The sequence below is a fragment of the Cryptomeria japonica genome, chromosome 3, assembly GCF_030272615.1.
Source record: "Cryptomeria japonica chromosome 3, Sugi_1.0, whole genome shotgun sequence".
Taxonomy (NCBI): domain Eukaryota; kingdom Viridiplantae; phylum Streptophyta; class Pinopsida; order Cupressales; family Cupressaceae; genus Cryptomeria; species Cryptomeria japonica.
This window is the reverse complement of record NC_081407.1, coordinates 386,467,975-386,480,172: the sequence shown is the minus strand read 5'-3', so window position 1 is coordinate 386,480,172 and position 12,198 is coordinate 386,467,975. Positions and strand designations below refer to the sequence as shown.

Sequence of the window (12,198 nt, the reverse complement as noted above, 5' to 3'; positions counted from 1 at the left end):
CGTATATTGAAAAAAGTAAATATTTTTTAATCGCGATTTTAGGGTTTTTTCGGTTTTTTTTCTATAAATGAGCGCCCGAAGTGTGGAAGCTGAAGGAAGCCACGGGAGAAGTGTTTAAGCCGAAGGAAGCCGAAGGAAGTCGTGGGAGAAGCCGAAGGAAGCGACGCAGTGTGTTTGCCTCGGCCCTCTGCCACTGTGTTCGACACCCTGCCTCTGTCGTGTTCGACGCCCTGCCTCTGCCGTGTTCGATACCCTGCAGTCTCATTGCCCAGGTAGCTTTGCTGAAATTTTTAGGTTGGATTTTTTTTTATTGGATAAAAGTTAAGACTAATATTTTTAGGTTATTCAAACAAAATATTTTGTTTATTTTGTATATTTTAATGTGACATTACAATATATAAAATAAACAAAATATTTTGTGTATTGTTTATTGTTTATAATATTATATTATTTAAACAATATATTATATTGTTTAATACTTTAATGTTTAGTTTTTATTAAGACATGATATATAGTTTAATATTATTGTATTAAATTATTAATTGTTTTGACATATGTTGTTTGTTATTTATATTATTTGATTTTTTTTAATTTTTATTTATTTTATAAAGTTATAATAAAATATTAATAATTATTATAGTGTTGTTTAAAAAAATGTAGTGTATTATTATTTTATTTTGTTTATAAATTTAGTAAACAAAAATAAAATTAGTATTTGTTTATTTTTTGCTAAAACATTTAGAATATTTTATTAAGATTTAGTATTTCTATTTTGAAAGGTTGAAATAAATGTAGTGTTTATTTTGTTTTTTAATTTTTCTTTCCAAAATGCAGATTTTCATTTAATGACTCCTCCTAAATCAACTTCTGAGGCATGGAAGCATGTGACCCGAAATGGAATTCACATCAAATGTAACCTATGTGAGGGGACTATAATTGGAACTTTAGCAAGGCTTAGGGACCACTTCCTTGCTAATACAGGGGGTCCAGGTGGAGGTGTTCAAGCATGTATAGGTGCGACTCCAGAACTTAAAGCTATTCTAGAGAAAGAGTTGGTTGCTTCAATGGTAGGCAAAATGAAGAAGGCACAAAAGAAACAGAGAATTGAAGGAGATATATTTAGATTCACATCTACCATGTCTTCCTCTTCTGTGCAATCCAAACTGGTGAGCGTATCAAAACAGAGTGGAACATTGAACAACGTTTGGAAACCAGTAGAGAAACAACAGGTGGATGATGCAGTTGCTGATTTGTTTTACACAAGTGCTATTCCATTCAATGTTGCAAGAAATCCACATTTTCGTAATGCAGTTCACAAAATTGCAGAGTTTGGCAAAGGGTACACACCCCCAGGTTTAGAGGCTATCAGGACAACTCTTTTGCAGAGGTCAAAAGATAGAGTGACTGAGAAATTAGCTTATGTCAAAGCCACTTGGAAGGAAACAGGTTGCACTATATTGAGTGATGGATGGTCAGATATGTGTCAAAGGCCATTGATTAATGTTTTGGTGTCTTTTCCTGAAGGTGTTGTGTTTTTGAAAGTCATTGATGCCATGAACCACAAGAAAACTTCAGAGTATATTTTTTGAAATATTAGAGGAAGCCATTCTTGAAGTAGGGGTGGAAAATGTGGTTCAAGTGGTAACTGATAGTGCAGCAAATTGTGTGGGAGCTGGGAGGCTGATTGTAGAGAAGTACCCACAAATATATTGGAGCCCATGTGTAGCCCATTGTCTCGATTTGTTGCTTCATGACTTGGCTAAATTCCCATGGGTAAATGAAGCTATTCATAGAGGGAGGGCAATTGCAAATTTCATACGGAATCATCGTCTCACATTGAGTATTTATAGGCAGCATGCATCAAAGGAATTGTTGAGGCCTTGTGAAACAAGATTTGTTTCATATTATATCACTTTGAAAAGAGTGGTTGAAGAAAAAGCAGCTTTGAGATCTATTATTTGTTCCAATCAGTGGGAAAGTTTAGTGCTTTCTAAAGGCCCTAAGGGGAATAACATAGAGCAAGTCATCCTAAACAACAATTTCTGAGAAAGTGCAGCAAAAGTTTTGCTTGTATGTGAACCAATTGTTGATGTGCTTTGTATGGTTGATGGTGACACTCCTTGCCTTGGCATGCTTTATGAAAGCATGGACCGGTGTAAGGAATCTATTCAAAAAGCACTAAATAATGAAGAAGCAGAATATATGCAGATATGGAAGACAGTTGATTGCAGATGGAAAATGATGCACACACCTTTACATGCAGCAGCTTGTTTTTGGAGCCTAAGTTGTTTGCTATTGATAGAAGGGGTGATAATGAAATCATGGCAGGGCTTTACCAAGCCATTAGCAGGTATGTACCAAATCCAGAAATTGCAGCACTAATCAGAGATCAAAGTTGGCAATATAAGAAAGGAGAAGGGATGTTTGGAGGGGCAGAAGCCAAATATGACTCGCCACGTATGCCTGGATATAGATGGTGGATCGCTTATGGATCATCAACTCCTGAACTGCAAGAGTTTGCTATTCGAATTTTGAGTCAGGGAGCAAGTTCATCAGCTTGTGAGAGGAACTAGAGTTGCTTTGACCACATCCATTCCAAAAAGAGGAACAAATTGTTGACTGGAAAGTTGGGAGATCTTGTCTATGTTCGCAGCAATTTGAAATTGCTGATGAACAAATCAGCAAAGAACACTTCTTTAGAACAAACTCTTGAAGGCATAGCAATGCCAGATGCAAATGAGCCTGACTCTGCAGATGATGATGATTTGGCATCCCAGCCAAGTGCTCTTGATGACAGAGTTATTTTAAAGTTCTAAAGTCTTTAACTGTTATTGTACCTTTTTGACAAAAGAACATCTTTGCAATCGTGAAAGCATATGTTTCCTATGGTTTGTATTTTATAAATGTGTCATCTTTTTGTAATGATTTCAAATCTATTTATCAATGTTAAACTATTTAGGCAATTTTATAGATATATTACATATATTTATTAAAAAGTTAAAAAATTTACATATGGCGAATTTAATTTGAATTTTATACATTTCGAATTTTTTCCTCATCGAACTTCATTCGAATTTCAAAGTTGTCGAACTTCAAATTCGAATTCGAACCTGATGACTTAGCTGTTAACTAACCAAGTCGATGTCCAACCTATTACTTACTAAAAATAGAAGTATGGGGAAACTATTTAAAACCACTACAAAAAAGGGCGGTATTCACATCTCAATATCCTAAGCTCAATAAAACACCCATCACCTCCAAGAGATGGATCAAATTGTCATCATGCGTCCCCCAACCCTAACTCATTAGCCTACAAGAATCCACTGAATAGGCTAATGGTCCACCATGCTAAAGTGCTTAAGAATGGGGCATTACAAAAAGCCACTCAAATCTCTATACCCAATGACATCAAAAAGTGCATTGTGCAAGAAAATATTCTACCAAAGATGTCACTAACACCTAACGAATACCACAAAGATAGCACAAGTTGTGGGCTATACTAACATCATACGACTCAAAATCTTGAAGCCTTTCAAAAATGTTGATTCTAAAACAAATTCAAACCCTATCAAATTTACTACTGATCCATAAACTTTGGGGGCTTTGGACTCCATAATAAGATAATTTGGACTAGGATGCACTAGATGAAAGAACTTGACAAAAATCTCCCAAAAAAGAGAGGGGACTTTGAAATCTAGAGCTTTGATACTATGTTGGAGTTGCCAAAAGAACTTCACAAGAATAGGAATCTTTCACAATAGCAAAGGATCTTCCACAAAAGAGAGAAACAAGAAAGAATGCTATATTACCAACATTAGTACAATGGAATACAATGCAATGGAACAAATTGAACATAAAGACCCTTGTACATAGGCAAGAGTGAGACATAAGACAACGTGTGATTGTGATAAGGGTCATGATCACATGACTTGAGACATAAAAAGTAGATACCCTAAAAACATAACTAACTAGATGTGCAAAGGACCCTAAAAGGAAATAGAATAGCTAATAGACCCATTTAGACCAACAAAGCCTAAGGCAGTAGCATATTCTAACAGCTAAACAAAAAAATAGCACTATTTTCAATGATTTAAAGGCCATTCATATAAAGTAGTGGATTTTTTTATGAGGATTCAAAGGAAATTTAAGAACTTCGACATTTAAAAGTAGCAACACAAGTTGAACCTCTTGATGGAAAAATGCAAGTACCTTAACATATGCACAACATGGAGATTACTTAAAGAAACCACAATATTGGCATGGGCCTGTACTAAAGATGTTGTAGGCAAATTCAAGGTGCCAATGCAACTATACACAGTCAAAACTAGTGCAAGTGCACGTGAGGTATATTTACTTAGGTGCAGTTACAATACAAGATGTTTGTCTAAGTATCTATCTCAAGAAAAAATTTCTTTGCGAATACTGGATTTTGTTGGCAGTATGTCATTTCTTTTCTCAAAGCTATGCTATTACTTCCTTTTGGAGCACCATACAAATATATAAGCCTAATAAGTGTCTTAGTGACAAATTAGAAGGTTGACCTTGAATGTTTGAGAACACAAACTCCCAATACATGGCTTTTGGCAATACCAACCACACTAAAACCTAGAGTTGATTCAAAACAGTTTAAGCATGGTCAAATAGTGAAACAACACATTCTTGAGTAGGAAGAATATTGGCAAGATCAACTAGTTATATCGCACCCAACGTCTAAATGGTTAACATATACATCTTCAGATACTTCTTACTTTCAACTTTGGATGCACTTGGCATATCCTTCATTTAGGAAATTAGTGCATCATAAGAGTATGCTCTTGATAGCCTTTGTCAGTTCTAGTTTCTATTACTTTGAATTTTCTTGTTTGAAAAAAGGCATCCATATGGCTAGAAGTAATTTGCTTATTTCATAATGATTATTCTATTTCAATTAAAAATTGACTATGTGGGATCTAGGACTACAGCAGATCACGAAAAATGCACATCCTCAATCAATAAACAGGCAAGAGATGATCATCATTATTGATACCTATATTATACATATTCTGCCAACTTCCTATATTAATCATGTGCAGCCTTGCAAAATGGTGATCTAGACTCAAAATCATACACTAGTATGATTATGTAGAATTTTTTAAGTCCTCTAAGTAATTTAACAAAGTTCTACATGGTAGTAATTTATCATAGTCCTAGACCGGTTGGCCTATGCCAACAGCCTCTAGGATTTAGGTACCCATGATAAGGTTTTTCCACATATTACATTGCCGGTGGGTGATTGATTCACAATTCCGTATCATTATATCTTGATTTTAGTTTTTTTTCCCTTTTTTTTCAGATTTTCTTGACTAATAAGAAACAACATAAAAATGCAATCTTTTGACATAGCCATCTTAGTTCACGGGAACTAATACTAAGCATAAGATTTATAACCCCATTTATCTTGAAAATGCATTTCATTTGCATTTTACTGATATCCTATATGCTTAAATTAAACTACCCAAATTCTATGTTTAGATGAGTGGGCAAATGCAAAGTACAAATTAAATAGACATCAACTTCAATATACACGTGTATATTGCTACAAATAGCTAGTCTAGAAAAGAAAACATAGCAGAACTAAAATAATTTGAACAGTGGTTGAAAGAGTTACCTTGTAAAGGTGTTCCCGTTTTGCAGCCACATTATATGACTTTACACCTTCTGATCAAATGGAAGAGAGATCAGATCCAGTACCTTGAATGCATGATAGAAATGGAAAACAACTTTATGCCTCTAATGATGGGTGACAAACTCAATCAATAGAAAGAAAAAAAAGATCACAACTTTATATAGATTCATAAATGCCAAGACAGCAAATCCATGCAAACCTAAAGATTCACACCTACAATAGAATAAGAACTAAAGTCAAAAACCCAAAGCACTCACCTCCATTATTGAAGCCCCAACCAAGAAGGTCAACAGCCCAAGGCTCCATCCCACCGGCCTCAAGCAAAGGGTATGTGTAACGCCACTCTAAACAAGAACTGAATGCTCAAAGATGGAACCAGGAAAATAAATATCAATCCACAAGATGGCCAAAGGGCCCATCCCGAGTCATCAGCATCCATGCATAGCTAGTAATATTTGATAAAAATGTTCCAAATAGAATGATGTAGACCTACAATACCTGTCAAACCCATGGAGTAAAACCACTGGTGTTGCCTCCATATTTTGTCTTAAAGGCATCACACAGCTACTCATAATTGGACGCTCTGAAAGATCAGTCTGCAGTCATTGGAAACAAGTAAAAGTAATTCCCTGGCTGTCATAAACAAATATGTACTTATGAGAAAATGGACCCCCTTTAAGATCTGACTAAAATGAGAACAACTAAAACAAATAACTTCTAACAAGACTACCCACGATATTCTGGGGGCCGATTGATCTGTTTGCAGCTGCCATCCTAATTAATAACAAAATCATAAGAGAATTCAAATTTAAAATGAGGAAACAGAACTAGTTTTACCAAGGAACTGGTTTCCTCCTCTAAGTGATCCATAAAACACTAGAGATAATCTCCAAGTAATCAACTACAGATATCACAATGTCAACTCTACTATGAACCTTCAAATCACTCTATACTACCACTAAATGGATGCCAACTACAGTCTCAGTTGTTCAAACATGATGCAAACATAAAGGAAACATGAAAACGGAGATATATAACTTACAAAAAAATGCACATAATTTTGGGACTCCCAAGGGAGATAAGCCTTTTGTTGCTTTGTGGATTTCAAAAAAGCTTGACACTGTGCCTAGGGCCAAACTCTGGAATAGAATGGAGGAACTTGAGATTCCTAATGAGCTTTGAGTGGCTGTGCATAAACTTTATGAGCAAGTTAGAGCTAAAATTAGAACTAAAGAGGGTATGTCAGAATGCGTATGTCAAAATGCTTTGGTAGCGACATTGGACTCAAACAGGAATGTCCTTTATCCCCCACTTTGTTTGTTTATATATAGATAAACTTGAAGAATGGTTAAACGAAATTGTTAGGGAGAGTATCCAACTTGCAAGTTATGTGGTGAAATTACTTTTATAAGTTGATGAGCTTATCCTAATTGTTAAAACTGCTCAAGGTTTGAGAGAACATTTGAAGGCTTTAGAGCTCTTTTGCCAAGAAGTTGGAATGCAAGTGAACACCAACAATACCAAAGTCACGATTTTTTCATTCAAAAAGAAGCAAATTTGGAGATAGTGGAAGAATACAAGTGTAGACACCCATTTTTGTTCACTTAATTATTTAGATATTTGATATTTATTTGATTACTTAACCATATTCTGACAATTAATTAAATAAATAAAGCATATTTGATTAATTAATTCATCTTATCCTAAAATCCCATCTCTCATATTTAAATAAATTAATATTTATTGAAATCCCTAAAATCCCCTCACCCACTTGCACTTTCTAGAAAATGCAAGTTGCAAGTTAAACCCTCCTAATCATGTCTAAACCCCTATTATTAGCCTGATAACCCTCTAAGTGTTTGCACATTCCTAAACCAAGGGATTAGGGAAGAGTCACTTCTCAAAATATCTAAGGCTCTTACAAAGCATTAAAGGCCTTCTCCCTTCCACAAGCAAACCCACATAGGTCTTTGACTAATCTAACCCACCTTTAACCTTTGTACATTCCCCCAACCCTTGGTTAAAGGCTTATCCCTTAACCTAGCCATCCATGGTAACCTTAAACCTTAAAGTGTTTGACCAATCTACCTCTTTAACCCTTGCACATTCCCCCAACCCTTGGTTAAACACTTATCCCTTAACCTAACAATCCATGGTAACCCTCAAGTTTCCTCAAGCGTTTAATGGCTTCCTTCTAGAGTCTTCTTAAGCCTTTAATGGCTTCCTTCAAATCTTCAAGCATTTAATACTTTGTCCCTCTCTCCTCTCAAGCCTTCCCTTGTTGACACTTGTCAACATGTGATTGGCTTGAAGGAGAGCACATGGATTGAGGATCAACACTTCCTCAAGAAATCTTGATTCTTAACCCTTCCTCAATCAATTCAATCTCAACCCTTCATTTGCCCATTTTCCCTATAAATAGAGTTCATTCCTTCATTGTTAGAGGTCACAAGAGTTATCTATGCATTGTTACTTTGCTTAGAATTTGAATGTTTTTGTAAGAATGTGTAATGTTCCCTTCTTAGGTGACAGGCAGTTGAGCAAGGATTGGTCTATCATCTGGTTTCCGTAGGCCAATGGAGTGAAGAGGGAACCCATTCAGGAGTCATGGAGCCTTGCAGGGGGCTTTTTGAGTTGATTCAGATGTTCAAACAACAGTTCCTACTTTTTAGGGAGGTCTCCTATTTTTTAGGGAGAATTGACAGTTAACAGGTTAACCAACCGAGGGATCACGGAGTTGAGCAGGAGCCTCTCGGACAATTTCTAGCACTTTGAGTGAGGTTCCTATTTTTTAGGAGGAACTGTCAATCAGCCTGCAGGGGTTCAGTCGTCAGCAATGATCATAGCACTTCAAACGGAATTCCAATCTGAGCCCCGGATCTCATTTTATTAATAAATAAAAAAATATTAAATATTTTAATATTTCCTAAGTTTGGATTTAATAAAATAATAATAAAGTGACATTATAATCACTTTATGGGGAAATAAGTTATAATAATTCATTGGCCCTCTCACCTAGGCGTTTTAGCAAATATTATTATAATAATGAGGGGGCCAAATTAAAATAATTATGGAGGCCCCTTGTGGTTTGTTTTTCATAAGGAGGCATAAATAAAATAAAGTTATTTTATTAATAAAAGGAGAGATGAAACCCTAATTCGAAATTAGGGTTAGAGCTGAAATAAAAAGTGAATTTGACAATCATTTTGGCATGGAGTTGTTTATTTTTTGAGAGAATATTATCTTCTACAGGTTGCAACGAGTTTGGCAGAGTTCTAGAGTGGATTTGGAGACGAAAACCTCCATTTCTTGGTGAAAGGATGAAACCCCTCTCACTTTTCAACATACCGATTTGCCTAGAATGCTTATATTTGGTCAAGGAGGGCTAAAATCAGAGTTTTAATGACAGCCACAGTAGGTTATCATTCTGAAATTCAGATCTGAGTAGGAATTTGATCATTTTCAGTGAAATTTGTGCACATTTGGGACCAGTCGTACTTTCCCAACTAGACCGTACCATTCTAGCTAGCCTGGGAGATCAAATAAATAACAGGAGGGTTTTGGAATCAGCTTTTGCCTGGGAATTCATTGTTGGGGTTGGATTAAGGCAGATTAGTGGTTATTTCAGAGAAACCATATCTCATTTGAGCTACATATGCAATTTATTGGGGAAAAGAGGTCAAATTTGGTGACTTCTCCTGGCAAGGTTTTGGAAATCAGTTTGGGTCTACATAATTCTTCATCATTTGTTTTTGGTAATTCTTTTAGAGACAAATAAACACATTGGTGTTGTTAGTATGTCCTGGAAGCACCTGTAGCATCATTTAATGCAATTCAGTCTAATAAATAAGCCTTGCCAAGCAAGCTCAGGACACCTGGTATGTTAGTTTGGCTTTGAATGTTAGTATTTGTTTATTCTTTGAAATTATTGTTAGCTGCAAATAAATCAGAATTCTGCAATTTAGTTCTAGTCAAAATTTCAGTTTGTAATTTGCATATTTTATCATTCTGCATCACTCGACAAACAAGCAAAAAACCATAAAAACCTCAAAATTGTCAAAAACTTCAAACAAATTCTCGTTGGTCAAAGATTCAAATTTGCAACAAACCAATCAGATTTGAGCATAGTCCTAAACGGCATCTTTCAGAGTGATTTGTATTATGTTTTAGCTCTTCCACTAGTTGGAATTCCTATTTGACATTAATACTCCATTCACATCTCCAAGCATTCAACACTTCACATAATCAACCATCACCCATCTTCCATTTGACATTCTTTTGTGCTAGTGCTCAAGCTGAGGGCATACTTCAAATAGCAGCAGGATCTTGGAGAGGAGGAAGACAAGGAAGAGTCATGGCATAGAGAGCATCATGGGGATATATCGTATTTGTTTGTTTATTTATTTCCTAACCAACCCCTTGTGCTAATCTTCTTTGATAATGCTTTGGATGGATTTGTCGTCATGTTTTGCTTATGGTTGAAAGTTCGTTACTAACATAAATTCCTATTGGTTTTACTAATCTCCATTTCCCTAGCATTTCAATAAGTACCTGGGTATTGATTTTCACAATAGGCTCAATTGAGAGGCATGTAGAACAAAAAGGATACAAGGAAGGTGGAGAGCTTCTTACCTACTGCAAAACAAGTGTAGGAAAGCAAATTTATGTGAGTGGAAAACCAAGAAAACCCTTTTTGGTTTGTTGGTCACACTAATTGTCCTCTATGGCTGTGAGGTTTGGGAGAGTGGCATGTCAAACAAGAAGTGGAGACGGTTAGAAAGAATTCAAAAACATCTAATCATAAGTAGTCTCAAAGTCAAATCAATGCTCCCCTATGAGATTATTTAGGCTGAAATAGGAACACATCCATGCAGGCTTCAATGATAATCCATTTAATAAGTTTCTTAAAAAAAAATTGTAAACATGGATATGCATCGCTAGTCCAAAATGGTAGTTGAGGAGGAATTAGAGCGCAAGAAGAAGTCTTGGATGAAACAAAACAGCAAGTGGATGAGTAAATGGGACATTAATTTGCATAAATGTCCCAACACTAATGATGAGATAAAATAGTTTGTATTAAAAAAATTTAGAACTAGCATGTGGGCAAAGTAGATTGGTCGAAAAAAAGCACGCTATGTCAAAAAATTGAACTCCTCATGGGAGCATGAAGAGAAAGACTATGTAAAGGTTACAATTAAGAGAAAGGCTAGACTTTTAGTTGCACAGCTGAGAACTGGTTCTCATCATCTCAAGTGTGATCTAGGTAGATGGACAATCCCCAAGAAAACTTGCAAAGAAAGAACTTGTATTTTCTGCAACAAAGGGGTGGTTGAAACTGAATGGCATTTTATCATAGAATGTGCAACATATTAAGGTATTTGTATTCAAATTGAAATCAATTTGAAAGTGGGTAGTCTAAATGAACTATTTGAGGAGACAAGGCTTCACAAAACTGCTAGCTTCTTCATCAAGATTCATAATACAAGAATCGACATTGAAAAGAACTTGAAATTGGTTAAGAATTCGAAGTCCCCTGAACTGCTGGTCTCCTGAACATTATTAAAATTCCTTCATACATTAATTCCTCGATTAAAGGACATCATAACCTGTAATTCACATAATTTGCGAAGGTGAAACAACGTATTCAACAGATATGAACTTCCAAGAAAATGGCAATGCTTATATGCTATATTAGTAAAAATATTAATCATTATTCTTAAATGCAGTTTCAAGCAAAAACAATTTGCATGGGCAACAGAGTTAAAAACTTCAAATAAAAATAGCAAGTACATGTACCTCTACAGGAAGCCTCTGAATTCTTGTGGCCATTTTAAGGGCTGCAGAATCTTTTATCGGTGCTTCCCGAGATAAATATGAAGATAAAAATGAAGGGAATTTAAAGTCTTCTGCATTTTTAATTTCCACTGCACAAACTACCCTGCTTCTAAGCTGAATTTTTTTATGAAAGTTTATAATCCCGTGCAAATTAATTCGGCTCCTGTAAACGCAAGCTGGCTCTGATGGAACTAATGTTCCAACTGCAGAAACCGAAATCATCAGTGATTTTTTAATATATCTCCCCGATGGTCATTGGTAATCATGCCTTTCAGATAACTCTGTTAACAATCTCATTGTCGAGGGATAAATATGTTTTTGAATTTATTTATTTTTTAATTTCTCTTTCCGTTTTGATTACAGGTACCGAGATTGATTTAGTTATTTCTTTTATCAATAATGTGCTCAAGAAGGGAAGGGGCTAGGCATTATCACTATTGTTTTTCATTGAGATTATTCAATTTGTGGAGCTGGTGGTCTATGAATGTCAAATTTTGCTTCTTATGAAACAAGTGGTCATGCAATGGCAAGTATTTGCCGTTGTAATAGTAATTGAATATGTTCAGCAAATAAAAAAGATTAATAATTTATACTGTATTAATTATAATGAATGAGTAAGCAATCGAAAAATTCAATCAAACTAGAAGCCAAACTCAAAACATTCTTTGATAAACTTTAATTACAGATTAATTTAATCA

General features: G+C 35.3%; 1 protein-coding gene across 4 annotated transcripts in view; it reads right to left on the bottom strand.

The window, feature by feature from the left end:
• Positions 1–11,827, bottom strand: part of LOC131052989 (alpha/beta hydrolase domain-containing protein VTE7) — a 132,048-nt gene extending 120,221 nt beyond the window's left edge. The window contains exons 1-4 of one of the 4 annotated variants that reach the window (XM_057987607.2): positions 11,462–11,827; positions 6,164–6,261; positions 5,923–6,020; positions 5,648–5,694 (exon numbers count right to left, since the gene is read on the bottom strand). In XM_057987607.2, coding sequence (XP_057843590.2) covers positions 5,648–5,694; positions 5,923–6,020; positions 6,164–6,261; positions 11,462–11,722 — 504 coding nt within the window. In that variant the 5' untranslated portion in view covers positions 11,723–11,827. Of the gene's footprint in view, positions 1–5,647; positions 5,698–5,922; positions 6,021–6,163; positions 6,262–11,461 lie in introns of all 4 variants that reach the window. The other 3 variants (XM_057987606.2, XM_057987609.2, XM_057987608.2) reach the window with 3 other exon arrangements.
• Positions 11,828–12,198: the final 371 nt, after the last annotated feature.